Source organism: Marmota flaviventris, chromosome 11 (assembly GCF_047511675.1).
Source record: "Marmota flaviventris isolate mMarFla1 chromosome 11, mMarFla1.hap1, whole genome shotgun sequence".
NCBI classification, from domain to species: domain Eukaryota; kingdom Metazoa; phylum Chordata; class Mammalia; order Rodentia; family Sciuridae; genus Marmota; species Marmota flaviventris.
Window position 1 is genome coordinate 10,872,703 of NC_092508.1, and position 17,207 is coordinate 10,889,909.

The window sequence follows — 17,207 nt, forward strand, 5'->3', positions numbered from 1 at the left end:
AATCCCAGGAGCTTGGGAGGTTGAGGCGTCAGGACGATCGCAAGTTCAAAGCCAGCCTCAGCAACAGTGAAGCGCTAAGCAACTCAGTGAGACCCTGTCTCTAAAGGAAATACAAAACAGGGCTAGGGGTATGGCTCAGTGGTTGAGTGCCCCTAAGTTCAACCCCTAGTACCAAAACAAGAGGAAAAAGAAAGAAAGAAAGAAAAATACTTGTTTTATCAGCTTATGACAATCTTCCAAATGTTGTCATATTTCTTCATACAAAATTTAAAAATCACATCAATATGGCTAACCATAACATCCAACAATTAATGAGAAGCTGTCAAGCTCGTGATAGTCTATTAATTTTCCAAAGTCTTCTGATATTTGTGGAAAACATCAATTTCATCAGTGATTTTTTTTAGTGACAAACCTATTTTTTGGAATATGTCTGAAAAATACTCAAATCTGAATAGTAATGGTTAGTCTCTGAGTCAAAGAAAAATGGTGTTCTATAAAATAAGAGGCTACTTCTTTCCACAACTCAACCAACTCTACAAGTAATTTCTTGTTAATTGACAACTTTTTTTTTTAAATTGTTAATTTGTTGTTAATTGACAACTACATGCACCAGAATCACTTCATGTATACCTTATTTAACATAGAAAAATCAATAAGACATATTAAGGATAAAGATTTAATAACATTTAAAATGTTACCACTTCATCAAGAATACTGATACGAAAAAACTGATTAGGAATATTCATAAGTAAAACAATGTGTGGTGCTGAGAAACACAGAGACTACTGAATGACCACTATCTTAGTTTATGTTAAGACACCTACAGTTTCACTTGCCATTCCTTACTCCATCAATACAAATGTCAATTGGCAAAAAAGAAAACAAACTTTCAGAATTATTGTAGAAAGTTTTTTAACCTCAGTTTCCTCTGTAATAATTTTAGGTACCCCAAATATTCTACGGACTACTCTTTGTGCACCACCAATATACAGCAATATAATATTAATAAACCATTTGTACTGTATAACTCATCTAAGTTTCCTGAGTTTATGGTCACCTAGTTATAGTTCATTATTAATATCTAATATGGACAATCTTAATACATATCCTAAATTTTTTTCCCATTTGGTGCATAAAAAATTCATTATCAAACAGTTCAAGGAGGTAGTGTTAGAATTCTGCAATTTCTCTCTAGAAAGGCTGTGAAAGGATAATAAGAGAAAAAAGCAGGTAACAATCCACAGGCATGGGAAGTAGAGATGATTAAAATTGTACAGGCAATTCTCTGGGGGTCTGTTTTCTTGACCCTAAAATGAACAGTTTTTAAAAATCTAATATTTTAAAATGAGTTAAACTTTCTACTATAAAGAATTTCTGTATATCAAACACACATAAAATTGGTAGATCTTTGAATTTATAAATACCAATATGACAATAAAATGTAATGCAAACTGTTCACACCAAAACACAAATTGATGTTGTGTTTTGGTGTGAATAGTTCTAAAAATTAAGACTACAATATAGTACTTTCACTGTTTAGTCTCTGATTAAAAACTGAACCTTATGAGTATGTAATTTGACTGCTAAATGGATTATATGATGAGTATAATCTGTATGTAACCATCCATTTAAAGATGTGTACTCTCCGAATTACATTTTAGCACTCAAGGATGAAAAGGAACAAAACTTCTGGTTCAATGAAGGAGAAAATTATGAAAATTACTCAAGGATTATATTAACAAATTACTCAAGGATTATATTAACAAATTAAACAACTGCCTCAGATTTAAAAACTATTCAATCATTTTTATATGATACCCTCAGTTATTACTGAACTATATTATTCATAGTTGAAAAAAATTAAAAGATAAAACACAAAGCAAAAATATTAAGACAAAATACCTGCTAGCATTACTTGTGGAAGTATATGCATTACTGGAAGTGGCAGCAGAACTAAAAACACTGTCTAATTCTGCCAGGGCTGCATACTTGTCTGACGATGCACTTGAATGACTGGGAACTGAAACCACAGAACCAACAGGAGCTTTACCTGTGGTCCCAAAACCACTCCCTTGATCACCACCTGAGAATGAACAAAAAAAACACCACACTTTAAAATTATACTTTTACCTTATCAACTACATTTGCCGTGAAAAACTAATAAATTTAAAACTAACATGGTACTAAAACAATTAAATAAATAAATAAAATATATGAACAGGATTCTGGGGTCTTTCAGTCTAGTACCTACAACGTTGGACCAGATTAGTTGTTATACATACCACTATAGACAGAATGCTATTTTTCTCTAGCATTATATGTCTATATTATGCATAGAAAAGAAATTCTCAAGGAAATCCAGGACAGGTGGATCTCATTCAAGTGAATATATAAATTCATAAAGTGCTAGACCTGTGGTGGACAACCTATTACTAGTTATCATTTTCCCAAGGTTTTCCATGTTTTAAAAAAAAAAGTAGAAAGCATTTATTAAGCACTTATTATGTGCTGGGTACTGCTCTGAATAACTTACATGCAGTAATACACAGAACACAATCTCATGAGTTTAATGCTATTATCACTCTCACCTTGGAGATGAGGAAAAAAAAAAAAAGAGAGAGACCCAGAGATCAGAATGTGGAAACCAGTCTAGCTCCAGACTCCTACTGTTCGCCATTGCACTACGTACTTTTAGATGTAAAATAATGACCTTAAGATGAAAACATGGAATGGAAATATGTTGCTTTTTATATAGATTTTTAAAATACCAAATAATAGCAGGAAATAGTTCAAAATACAGAAACCACCAAATAACCCTTTAGGCAGCTCTCTTAGTAAAATTTATTGGCTCCTTATTGCCACAGAGTAATAAAGCTTGCTTTCTAGGATAAAATAAAAATTTTCAATTATTTTATTTTAAAAGTGTAAGTTCATAAATTAATTTCTAAGCCTTCAATTTTGTAGTTGATAATTCAGATCCAAAACCTCAAAGTGAAAATTCCGTTCAAAATAGTGTGGACAATATATCTATACAAATGGGAAAAATATTTTAATAAATATAACCAAATTTTGAGTACTGTTTGATATACAAATTTGTGTTTATTTTGTTTAAAGCTTGATACCTAGGGGTTGGAAATGCAGCTCAGGGTAGAATGCTTGCCTAGCATACCCAAGGCCGTGGATTCAATCCCCAGCACCACCACAAAAAAAAAAAAAAGCTCGGTACCTTGCCCAGCACTGAAGATATTATCTAAATTAGCAAGTGCTGCATATTTGTCTGCTGTCTGTAAACCAGCTTTGTTTGCTGAAACTTTACTAATAGCTGATGCTGTCTGATGACTCTGGGAAGCATTGAAGGTTCCAAAATCAGCACTGGAGGATTTGGGGAAGTTATCAAAATGAGCAAAATTAGCATTTACTGATCCAGCACTTCCACCTGTAACAAAATAAACAGAACACTTGAAATTTCTACACTTTTTTCCCAGTACTCTTTGGTAGATAATTTGATCATTTCTTCCTAAATTATCTTATAAAGATTATACAGGACATTCTTATAACAAGGTACATGATATTATGATCCCATACATTCTTGAAATCATGTATATAATCATGTATGACCTTATAATCATGTACATTCTTAAAATCAGTGGCTGGTGAATCATCTTAATCATCTACATGTGCCTTTTTATAATTTATGAAACTAGAATCCAAAGGACCTGGAGGGAAGACTATTGGGGTGGGGTGGGGGGCTAGGGTTAACTGGTTAAAACTCAGTTACTTCACTGAACATCCAGCTATATGCCATGATCTTTGACTAGTTCTCCTTCAACAGACTATACCAGCAAGATGCAAAATATCTTACTTGGAGGGTTCAAGCTTTTGAAGCTCTATGGCAACACAGTTTAAACAAATCCCAGGGATAGAAGCTAACAATATTTAAATCTATTATTTTGATCAAGAACTTTTTAAAAAGACAGCCATTGATCTTTACATTTAATTTCATTTTAAGAGCTATTATTTAATTTTACATAGTAATTTAATGTGCATTCAATATCATGATGCTCACAGTAAACCCATATAGTTATACATAATAATTATACTGTACTTTTTGATAGAAAAATGTTTTAATCAACTCAAGTTTACACATTGACACAGCTAAACTAGAATGCCTCTATTTTAGAACTTTCCTCAAGTACTGACAAAATAGTCAGTATATTTCATACCATGCTTTTGATCCTATACTTTTGATATATCGTTCTTCATTCCTAAACCATACTTTCCGTAATCAAAATGGCATATACATATGGTTATGTATTAAGGTGACAGCCAAGTACACTTAGAGATACTTTTAAAACAGACAGAAGGTGCTTCTATGTGAAAACCATGAACACTTTCATTAGTCAGTTCTTTAGACATTCTAAAACAAATAATATACTAATAAAAAATTTTCAGAAATTAAACTGTGGTTGTTATAATTGAAGCTAACAAAAGTGTGCTTTATTTAAAAGATAGTGAGCTGTTACAAGGAAATGGCAAAACAAATGCTAAACTTCTAAAATTTTTATGAAAAATTTTATTTCAAAACTACCAATTAAGTTTGATTAAATATAGCTGTGTAAAAAAAACTGAGCTCAATAGTAGAGGAGAGTAAAAGTATAAATTTATAAAGGATTAGAATTACAAAATGATTAATAATCTATATTTGAAAACACCCATGAGATATAGCACAAAACATACAAATTAGTTAAAAAAAAAAAAAAAAGAAGCCTACTGGACAACAGAACTTACTGTGGGTAGCCTGGAGAGGAAAAGCTGAAGTAAATTCACCAAAACTGCAGCTAGATGAAAGCATTCTAAATGCTGGACAGCCAGAAATTATATAAATGATGACAGTTAAAGAAAAAAAAAAGAAAATTGAAAGAAAAGGCTTTAAGACAATACATACAGATTAAAAAGTTGAAAGAAAAGCAATCAGCCAAATATCTAAACAATGATTTAATGACTGCAAATGGTACAGTTTGTGGGAGAATATTAAATGTTTAAAGACCAATTCCTGCACAGAAAACAATTTCTATGTTTGATTAAAGTGATTATTATTAATCTATAATAACATTTAGAATTTTTTCTCAAGCTTGTTGCTCTTGAAGTTACTTCCACTTTTAGTTCTATGGAAGCAATTAGCTTCCCTTATTCAGACATAAAATGATGGCCTAAATCAATGTGCTCCATGAACCTAAAACACTTTAATGTCCCTTTGCATGGGAAATTTAAGCAAGATTCATGTGCAGGAAAAGGAAGAGAATGAATGCAGTGAATTAGACAACATACTAAAAGAGTTCAGAAAAGCAAAAAGAACAGAAAAAATAAAAGATTGCAGATTTCCCCAGAGCTTTGTAAGACAGAACTACTTTAAAGTCAGGTAATCAATAGAATTTAATTTTTAAAACTATACCTACAGAGTTTTATTGTTGTTGTTGTTGTGGTTTTTAAAGTAAACATTTAAGCATAATTCTGGAGAAGCTCTACCTGTAGTTTGGGGTTGGAAAGGAGAGTGACTTGCTGTGGGGAAACCTCCAAAATTACTCGAACCACTAGACTGTCCAAATGTATCAAAGTTTGCAAAATCTGCATTTGCAGAATTCTGAGCTGTAAATGGCAAGGAACAACATACGTTAATGAATATGAAAAGTACAAATGAAAATTCATGACAAATGAATTTAAGAATTTTATGAAAAGTGTCAAGGCATCAAAACTCACATTAAAGAGAATTCATTTAGAAATCAGACTTACAAGAATTTAACCTACAAAACTTCAGTCCTACAAGAATTTAACCCAAATATAACTATTTACTAACGGGTATCCAGAAATTTCCAAAAATATTGTGTGAAAAGATAATCTGTACACAATACCCTTTGAATAGCCTCAGGAACAGTGCTAAAAAAGTGAATCTATTAACAAAGGAAAATGAATTCAGAACATTAAAATATGAGTTACAGAAAAACAAACAAGAATGTGGGGAACATTTTGGAAATTTCACTGATTTAAAGAGATAATAATAACTTATGTGAATCTGAAGAATAATCTAAATATCTAAAATAATGATACAGATAGTTTAATTACATTAGTAAAATATTCTTTTGGAGTTCCTTTAAAGTTTTCAATTATGTGGTACCAAGGGCATAGGAATATGAAAAGAATTTTTTGAATGTATAAGAACATGACCACCAAATAAAAAGAATATATTCACACTATATCAGAAGGCTGCTATTTCAAATTCATGTGATAATTTAAGAAACAAAGTTACATAGGAATTATAACTGTACATCACATTCAGTAAAAAAAAAAAAAAAAGAAAAGAAAAGAAAATCAAGATGCATTTCTCAACTTAGATGGTCCTCGACACAGGAGAAAATGTCCAGACTTTTCTAAATCTAAATATGTAAATAAATAATTCGAAAGTTTTTTTTTTTTTTTTTGAAAGGCCAAAAGAGATGCTAAGTAAGAATTTTCTAAGAAGATATGATGCAAATAAGAAACGCCTGGGACATAGGAAAGGGAATGCTCAGTGGCAAGAATGAAAAGCATGTCTGAAGGATGGAAAAAGGATAAACATCATTAGTACAGTAAAAGGTTACAGGCAATTCAACTTTTAGAAAATTTCTGTAAAGAAATAACCTTGCAAGTGAGTATAGCTGTATCTAAAAGCTCCACGAATTATGTTTTCAATAATAATAAAAAAATCAGAAACTCAAATGACCACCAAAAAGGGATCACCTAAATATATTATGAAACATCATAAGGCAGACTACAATGCAGCCATTAAAACTCATATAAAAAATATTTAATCCTGAACAAAAATGTTTATATGAAGGAAAATAAATTAATAAATTCCAGACATTTTTAACTGCCAATTTTGTTCAACTAAACATGGTATTATATTCATAATAAATATTTGTATTTTAATTAACCCTAAGCAGTGGGATTTCAGATCAATATCATTTTCTTCTTTTATGTATGCCTGAGTTTGTAGAGCTTTTACATGTATTCTACTGTAAACAAACCAAAAAAGTTACTAAAAAAAAAAAAAAACTTCTTCTACCAACAAAGCAACTTACTACACATATTTCTTCCTATTCTAGGAAGAAAATCCAAAAAGCTTAATAGTATTTTGTTTTGTATATGTCTGCATGGGTATAAAGTAGGGGAAAAAATGTACCTAACCTTATACCATATACCTGTACCATCTCTTCTTCTGTTCTGAAATACACTTACATTTCTCAACTTAGTGAGACCCTGTCTCAAAACAAAAATGTTTTAAAAGGCTGAGGATATGTCAGTGGTTAAGCACCCCAGGGTGCTTTGAACTCCTGGGTTCAATCCCTGGTACAAAAAAAAAAAAAAAGAGGGCATTTCACACAGAACAAACAAAACTAGACTTCTTGATCCTCTTCATCTAATACTCCTCTGTCCATGTTTCCATGTAGTGATAGATTAGAATATTCCTTTTTTAAAAAAGATACCACAGTTCCACACAGCATTACATGACTCATTTGTGTCATCTGAGGGATCCATAACATATGATAAAACTACAGTTCAGATTTTGTGATACAATGTTTATAACCAAGCAAAATACTCCATACATGAATTATGTTTCTAACTTCCTATTTCTGTAGAAGATGACTCTTTAAACACAATAAGGACCCCACATATTCATATACACCACCTCAGCCAGAATGTTCTTTTGAAGGTATAGATTTCTAGCTTTTAAGCCACTTCAATTATCTACAACAAAACAAGTTTCCTAACAAACAATGCTAACCAGATTGGCACATCTGAATAATTATCACTTGTCATTAAATACTATCAAACTCTTCAGGGTAAATTCTTCATTTTTTTTTAATCAGAACTTCAGAGTGAGAACTCATCCATCAATGACTTATTTGTGAACTACACATGAAAAAATAAAATTACACAGTGCTTTCAATGGTTCTAGAAAAAGATTCATCAGTGGAATCATGACATTGATTCACATCTAAAAATTATTCCAAGGCAAAATGTCAACATGGTATCAAATATACTGAAGGGAAAACTGAGTAATTTTGTAGAACCTTCTTTAAAAAGGCATTTTCCTGGTATCAAATATAAGTAGAATGAAGCAGGGTATGTGTGTGTGTGGGGGGGGGGGGGAGATTTGAGTAGGCATTTTTGATAAGTAAGAACTTCAGTCTGAAAAAGGACTACTTCTTTAAGCAACACATCCCAGCTACTTGGTTACTGAAGTATTTCCTCATATTCATCTATCATTTCCACCATATATAAGAAAGAAAGAAAGAATAATTAAAAATCTATCACCATCTATGGATCTTGTAAAAATAGGTTTCTCTCTTCTTTAATTTCATATTCTACAACTATTTCTATTTTTTTCAAAGAACATTTTAAGGGAGTTATTAAAGTATGAGTACAGTTATGGTACAAATTAGTCTGTAGAGATAACAAACAAACAAACAAATAAAAAAAGTGTAACAATAATCCCTCATCTGTAAATGCTCAAAATGCATAAAAAAGGAAACATGAAATAAACTGAAATATTTTTACTATGCTCATAAAATTATGAAATATATATTTTAGAAAAATTAAGTCTTAAATTTTTCTTATCTATAGTTATAGAAATCAGCTTTTGGCAGTAACTTACCCACACATTTGAAAATAATATAAAGCAAAATTTTGAATTAGTAAATAAAACCATTAAATGGCTAAATTAATTCCTAAATTAGTATTTAGTACATTTGAATTGATGCTTCTTTAATCATTCATAAATGGAGATGGGTATATCTTCTGTAATACACTTCAATGCTTACTAGTATCCAAAATAGATTCCATGTATATTTTCAATAGAAATGTAATGTTTCTAATATAAATCCAATACAATAAATAATGAATAGATAAATTTAGGCTTATCATTATTTGGCATAATTGACCCAAGTATTAATGAGCAGTTAATAGTATAAAAAGAGACTGCAAAATTATGTGCCTCTTAAATTCCAAATAGTCAGTCCCCTAGTTATTCCTCCCATAAAGAATCTGGAACTCCCTAGCAACCCAACACACACACACACCTGTAACTGACCAATCTCTAGATCCAACTACAACCTACAAGAAATATATAGAAAAAAGTAGCTTGTTTAACAGCTCCACAATGGTACAATCAACAAATTTAGACCACAGCAAACTCTACAGGACAAATAAGCTCCTATCTTTTAACAATTTATATAAGAGGAAAAAATGATGGAAAAAGAACCTATAGATTAAAATACCTAAGAGACTTACTTCACAACTACAATGTCTACACCTTATTTGAAACCTTATTCAAACAAATTTTAGGTACATATTTATATGATCACATGTGTGTATATATGCATGTGTGTCAGAGTATATACGTGTGTGTATATATATATATATATATATACACACACACACACACTCATAATACACAAAAAATTAGAACTGAAATAAAAATTTGAATGAATTATTACTATTATTATTTAAATAATTTATAACCATATTGAGGTTTAACAAATAAAAGTCTTGTTTAACAGACATAAAATACTTAATCTCTTTTGTGTTTAAAAGTACCACTGTTACATAGTTATATATATTTAAGGGTAATCAAATACCCTCAACTAAACTGATGCTTAATGAAGAATGAATGCTGAGGCACGTACAGTGGTGCACACTTGTAATGTGAGCAGCTTGGGAGGCTGAGGCAGGAGGATGGAAAGTTCAAAGCCAGCCTCAGCAAAAGAGAGGTGCTAAGCAACTCAGTGAGACCCTGTTTCTAAATGAAATATAAAATAGGGCTGGGGAAGTTGCTCAGTGATTGAATGTTTCTTGGTGTTCTATACATATACCATCCAAAAGCTATTGAAAAAAGACATACCTGCATGACTGTTGAAATGTGCAAAGTTAGCAAAATTGGCTGTGGCTGTTGACTGAGGAGCTGGAGCAGCAAAAATGTCTGAGCCAAGATCACTCAAAAGATCAAACTGCTTCTTTTCTTGCTGTTGTCCTTGAGAGCGACCAACGACTGGGGACTAAAAACCACATGTCAACTATAAAGATTTTTCAGTAAGAGCTGCTGAATTTTTATACAAAACTATCTCTAATTCATGAAGTATTTATATGCAGGAAGAGTTACAGTATACTGACTTAATTCCTTTGTTCATATTTTTCACCCAGACCTTTTGTGAAAACAAAGCAATTTATCCAAAAGCCCTAGAATGCACTATAAAAATGGTAGAATGTAATCTACAGTACTATACTTCAGAACCGCTGTATAGGATTAAAGTTGCAATGCCACGCAGAACAAGATCTGTCACAACTCCATCTAGTACAACAAAGTACTAACCTCAGAAATCAATTTATGAAGACTGTACTCTTCATATTTTCAGAATAAGTTATAAGGGAAAGCCATCCGAGTTTCAATGATAAACATGCCACACAATCACACATTTGGGAAAATCTTATTATATCCCGTTAAAGTACATCACAGAAGCTATCCTGCTCTGTCACTACAGATTCAGGTTTCACTAATTGTTTATCAAGACAGATAGCTTTAGCAACTTTCCTGTACACCTCCATAAACTGTAGAGAAGTTAAAGCAATCAAAAACAGAACAAAACCACATTCCTATCACTTACCCAATAATCAATTAATGTATTACAAACCATGAGGACATATGTTATATTGCTGTCTTAGATTCTCAAATTAAAAAAATTCTCAAATTCTTGGGCTGGGGATATGGCTCAGTGGTAAAAGTGGTTGTCCAACACCACAAAACAACAAGACAGACACACACACACACACCCCCTCTCAAATTCTTGATATTCAATTCTCCTTAAGTGGAAGTCCTTACAAAGACTTTTAAAAGACTACTCACCTGAGTAGGTGTGCCCTTATTTAAGTGCAGTGCTGGTGCAGAATCTCCTAAAAGAGATTTCAGTGGTTTGACCTCAGGTGTGCTGCTTGTGCTACTGGCAGAGGAACCTGAAATAGATGCATGAACTGATGCCACCACTTTGGCTTGTTCTGGTGGGACATACCTAAAACGTGAAAATTAGAATAGGTAGTTAATTTTTAAAGCATAGGAATCCTACACTAAAAGATAAGCTCAATTCTAATTTTGTACAAAACTGTTTCCACATTAATCTTATCTGAAAAATCTCACTTAAAATTGATAGCTTAAGACTACACTTAATTGGAACACCAGAGAATGTAATAGATGAACTAAAAAACTTTTTTCAATTATTTACCAATGGCTTTTATAAAAAATTATATATTTATTATTTTTATAAATACAATATACCAACTGTTTTTTAAAACAGAAGATGAATAGTTAATACTGTAATTTTCTGTTATGTTATACATGTATCAGTAGCTTATTATTTTTATTGCAATATAATTTGATTATTTAGCTCTTTTTAATTTATTTATATTGGTGCATAATTATAAATAGTGAAATTCATTAAATCATATTTGTACAGGCATATAATTTCATAAATTTCATTCCCCTGTACCTTCCCTTTCCATCTTTTCCTCCCTCTCCCGGATCCACTTGCTCTACTCTACTGACCTTTTATTATTATTACTGTAATTAGTGCATTATCAGAGTGTGTGTGTGTGTGTATATATACACACATACACCCATACACCACATATACATACATACACACATACATACATACATGTGTATGAGAATTCATTGTAGTATATTTTTACACAGACATAGAATGTACTTTAATTTTTAAAAACAAAAATATATTAAGATCATAAACATTTGGAGATGTAAAAGAAGGTAAAGAAACATTTATTATATTACAGTTAATAGTCTTAAAATATAAGGAATTATTATAAATCTATAATAAGATCATTTAAATTCATTTTGAAATGGACCAAACCAATTCACAAAAGGAGACACAGATATGAAAACTTATAAAGGAAAAAAAATGTACAATTAAGCTATCTCCCATCCACATGTGAACTTCATGCTGTCTACTGAAACACATTCACACATATGCTCTGTGCCCCAGAAGTACCCATTCCAGAAACTTATCCTTAGCAATCAACTTGGTAAGTGCATATTGGTACATGAACATGCATGTTACCACAGCAATTTAAATAATTTTTTAAAAATTGGAGACAAACTGTACATCCATCACGAAAAAAAAATACTTAAAGGGATTATGCTAAAATTTATAATAATATTATGGAGCTACTCTGCTTGACATGGAAAGATTCCCATAAGATGTCATAAGTGTTTCAGGTTTAACCCCATCATGGCAGGATTCATGGGAGGAGGGCAATGAAGGGAGGAAAAAAGCAGTAAGGATAAAATGCCCCAAAGTTGGCAATGCTAATCTCTAGACGTAGCATTATTGAAATCTTCTGTTCTCTGTAATTATAGGTCTACCCTACTCTCCATCCCATCCCCCATAATAAACAGTTGGACAAGTAAGAACATAGTATTGTTAAGAGCACCTATTCCAGTGACAAGATCCCAGCTTCACCACTTAATGGCTGTGAAAACTTGGGGCAAACTTCAACCCTGTTCTTTCATTTTCATCTATAAAATGGAGATAGAGTTGCTGTGGGGTTTAAATGAGTTACCATTTGTAGAACACACAGAACAGTTCTTAGTACATTAACTATAGGGAGTGCTAGTTATTACCGAACACATAATAATCATGAGCAATTGCTTTTTTAAATAAATGGTAGAAATGACAAGAGATGTAAGAATGAATACAAAGAAGCTATGCTTTCCTGTAATTGGGCATTCCACTGACAACATAAATTCTTGAGTACAGCCAAACCAGATAAGAGTTTATAGCACAAAAAACCACTTAAAGTAAAGGGACTAATCTTGCAGAAGATTGAGGAGTGATTCTCAAAAGATCATGAATAACAACAGCATCACTGTTATAAGTGCAGCTTTCTATATTAAGGAGTCTTAGCGAGACTGTATTTGGATAGTGCTCACACCACATTTACCAAAAGAAAAAAAAAAAAAAAAAAAAGCTTGCCGCTACATTAGTAATTATCACTGCAAAATTGTTGTAGATCATATGCCAATTTTTTTACAGAACAGTAGGGTGAGACCACCATTATGTGAAGCTTTTTAAAAAAATTGTGCAGATATTACTTAAAAATCATTTATCACTAAAGCTGTCATTAGTGCAAGATTAGCAGGCACAGAATACTGTGGATATACATTAATACAGTGGCCACAATTTTGCACTGAAATACAGTACATGTTAGGAGTGTGCAATCAAGAGCAGAGTTAAAAAGATATACATAGGTTCTGGCCCTTGAAAATAATGGTCACCCCTCTCCACCTACCATTTACAGTTTGTATTTGTATTACTCTTGCTATTACTATTCTGTTAGAATACAAGGACTTATAATTACTTCAGGCTTTTTAGTTATTTAGCTTATGGTTTGAAGGAATAACTTATTATTCTTATAAATACAGGACTGTCAATCTATGGTTTTAATTCTATCAATATTATTCACATTTTCTCTTACAATTCACATTCATTTTTATCTTCATGGCTAATACTACCCTATCTAAAATCCTAACCAAACTTAGTTTCTTAGTTGTTGAAAGTAATACTGATAAGAAAACTGAAAATTACACCAGGACTATGCAAGGAGAACACTCTTCTATAGAGTATAAAGTGTATAAGAAGTTAAGAATTAAATGGTAAAAGGACAATATCACTTTCTTTAAAAGAATTATTCATTTCACTATATTTTTATTATCGCCTTTTAATACTTTTTCTTTTCTGAACTGAAATTATAGTGGTATATTTCTACCTATATTCATAACCAATGTACCTAGCACCAGTGAATATAGTCCTGGTTAATTTTGCCTTGCAAAAAGTAGTCTGTTTTAGTGATCAGTAAGAATATAAACCTGGGGCTGAGGCTGTAGCTCAGTGGCCTAGCATGAGTGAGGAATTGGGTTCGATCCTCAGCACCACATAAAAATAAACAAATAAAATAAAGGCATGCTGTCCATGTACAACTACAAAAATTTAAAAAAAAAAAAAAAAAAAGAAATATATAAATCTGACCGAGCATACAAATCAGAGCTAACGTGCTTACTGACTGAGAGTAAAGATCACTCCCCTATAAACCACAGCAAGTGTTCTCTCAGGACCAAAACAGGTTATAAATATATCATCTGTTGGGGAAAAGTGGCAGTTTACTTCCTCATTATCTATTCCCTCTATTCTTGACTCCTCTATCTTCTTAACCTCCAAAGAAGTAAAGATGCTATTCAAAACTGCTCATAGTTAATGAGTACTATACCTATATTATGACATAAAGCTAAAAATGAGGAGCCCTAAGTGGTTGAACACTAGCTCTGTAGATATAGTCCTTGCTGTGCTGTAAGGGACACATTAGCTTTACGTATAACCTATTAAAATAATGGATTTAGTTAAGGAAGTATAAATGCTCCCTTCTTAACCAGGTAGCAAATTGACTGAGTCCTGGTAATTATAATTAAAAGGCTGCTAATAGGTATAGTGAAGTAAGATAAAGGAGTAAACATTTTTGAAAAACAAATCCAATAATAAACCAAACGATAATGAGAACCTACTTACCTACTTAGCTACTTTGTTTTCTTCCTGTCTGCCTTCCTTCATCATAATAGACTAACCTTAACCATAATTAATAAAATTTTGTGAGGCTTTAGTGGAAATACAAACAGTTCACTCACCATCTTTTCTTTTCATATTTTTCTTGTAAAAACTCTTTCACTTTTTGTGGATCCCTGAAGTCTGGAATCGCTGAAGATCTATCATCAAATAATCCTAGCCAGATCTGTTTACAGACCTTTGGAAACAATTAAAAAAGAAGTGTTAAATTCAATATCTTCACTTACTGACAAAGAAAAAATTATATTCCTTTCAGAAAGCCAACATACTTAATAATTTCAATAGTAATACATTCAATGAGGATTTTTTTATAACCACAAAGGACTGAATTTATTTTAGTATGTTGCGATACACAGTAAAATTTTAGCAGAATCATGAAAGATGGCACTTTATAAAAAAAATGAATAGTAAACCAAGATTTGAGAGGATTAAGGGTTTGGTATTGTATTTGGTCTTGGCATGATCATAACCTATTAGCACAATCATGTAATCTATAAAATCTGTTTCCTCACCCATAAAACAAACTCAATCAGTAGCAATTTTACAGGCCCTTTAATAAGTTTAAAAATCAACCAAAAAGAAAAATTCCGGATCATAAATAATTTGCTATTAAAGTATAACAATAATAAACACAAATACAACTCTAGCTTCATATTTTATAATTGCCTCCTGTGCTTTTTTTTTATTTTTTATTTTTTGGTCTAATGGCTAAAAAAAAAAAAGGTCAATCTGAGATATTCAACTTATTTGAAGAAGTAGAAGAAATGAAATGATGCAGAATGGAAATAGGACACAAAGAACACAAAAAAGAGCTACAAAGAAAAAAATTAAAGTAAAAACAAAATTAAAAACTGCTTACTCTCCGGGCATAGTGGCATATGCCTATAATCCCAGCAACTCAGGAAGCCGAAGCAGGAGGATCACAAGTTCAAAGCCAGCCTCAGCAACTAAGCAAGGCCCTGAGCAACTTAGTTAGACCCTGTCTCAAAATAATAAATAAAAAGGGCTAGCGGATGCGGTTCTGCCGTTAAGTACCCCTGGGTTCAATCCCCCATACAAAATAACACTGTTTACTCTTCAGTCTTGAAAGAAAAAAAAAAAAAAATCAAAAAGGCAAGCTACAACAGATAAAAAGTATTTGCAAAATCTGTAAGAACTTGAATCCTGAACATATAAGAACCCCTACCACTCAACTGTAAAATACAGACCACCCAATATAGAGGGGTCAAAATATTTGAACAGTTACTTTATCGAAGATTTACACATTACAAATAAGTAGCCTAACATCACAAGTCAAGTGCAAAGTGCAAACTGAAATGACACTGAGGCTCCATGATAAAGACATCCACAGACTATACCACTAGAAAAGCTAAAAATAAAGAGTGACTATACCATGTGTTGGAAAGAGTGTGGAGTAAATAGAACTTTCCAGAATGTAAAATGTTAACAAACACTTGGGGAGTTTCTCAAAAGTTAAACATATATGTAGCGTACATGACCTGATCATTCTACTTCTAATTACCCAAGAAAAATGAAAGCACATGTCCACTCAGATTTGTATACAAATATTCACTACAGTTTTATTATTAACAACTCCAAAATGGAAATAACTTAACCAAATGTTCATTAAACAGATGAATGCATTAACACATTTTGGAATTGTCAAAGTAGAATATTAGTAAGCCATTAAAAGAAACAATTATTCAACAAGAAACATGAATAAACCTTAAGATAACTGTGCTGAGAAGTCAAAAATTCCTCCAAAAATGTACATACTGTATTATTCCACTCGTTTAAAATTTTAGGAAATATAAACTTCTCCATAGGCAAGAAAAACAGATGAGTAAAAATCATTACAAAGGGGTGGGCACAGAGCCTTCTTGATGAAGTGGTGGTGGGTTCAGTGTATACATGACAAAATTCATCAAATTGTATACTCATTATTTCTCAGTAAATCTGTATATAAAATAAAAGTCTACAAATGTTCCCAAAATTGTATTAGTTTAAAGAATAATCAATTTGACATTGAAAAAGGAAAACTTGACAAATACTTGGGAAATCAGAGAAGGAAAAGCATATGCTTTTCAGTCTTACCTGCTCACTTGACTGAGTAAGAAATAAAAAAGAGAAAGGATAGGAGAAGGACTCAAACTTCCTTTCCATCACATCCCAAGCATATCTCAAAAATAACCATTTCTTGTGGTTCCCTTCTATGCCAGGCACAGAACAGACATTATAAAGTCATCAAGGCAGTTAACAGTTAACACATGTAAAGGCCTAGGCTAAAGCACAATTCCATTATAAAAACATTTCAGTGACAAAGCCTGAGAAGTTCAGATACCCAGGAATGGTAACAGAACTTACTGCCAAAAATGCTATATTAAATTAAAGAGACCCGGGGCTGGGGATGTAGCTCAAGCAGTAGCGCTCTCGCCTGGCATGCGTGCGGCCCGGGTTCGATCCTCAGCACCACATACAAACAAAGATGTT

At 32.0% G+C, this 17,207-nt stretch overlaps 1 protein-coding gene across 4 annotated transcripts in view; it reads right to left on the reverse strand.

Moving 5' to 3' along the window:
* Positions 1-17,207, reverse strand: part of Agfg1 (ArfGAP with FG repeats 1) — a 55,722-nt gene that overhangs the window by 10,777 nt on the left and 27,738 nt on the right. For 2 of the 4 annotated variants that reach the window (XM_027941721.2, XM_027941722.3), the window contains exons 3-8: positions 14,780-14,895; positions 10,937-11,099; positions 9,938-10,091; positions 5,527-5,646; positions 3,227-3,436; positions 1,903-2,083 (exon numbers count right to left, since the gene is read on the reverse strand). In XM_027941721.2, the coding sequence (XP_027797522.1) occupies positions 1,903-2,083; positions 3,227-3,436; positions 5,527-5,646; positions 9,938-10,091; positions 10,937-11,099; positions 14,780-14,895 (944 nt within the window). The remainder of the gene's footprint in view (positions 1-1,902; positions 2,084-3,226; positions 3,437-5,526; positions 5,647-9,937; positions 10,092-10,936; positions 11,100-14,779; positions 14,896-17,207) is intronic. The other 2 variants (XM_027941723.2, XM_027941724.2) reach the window with 1 other exon arrangement.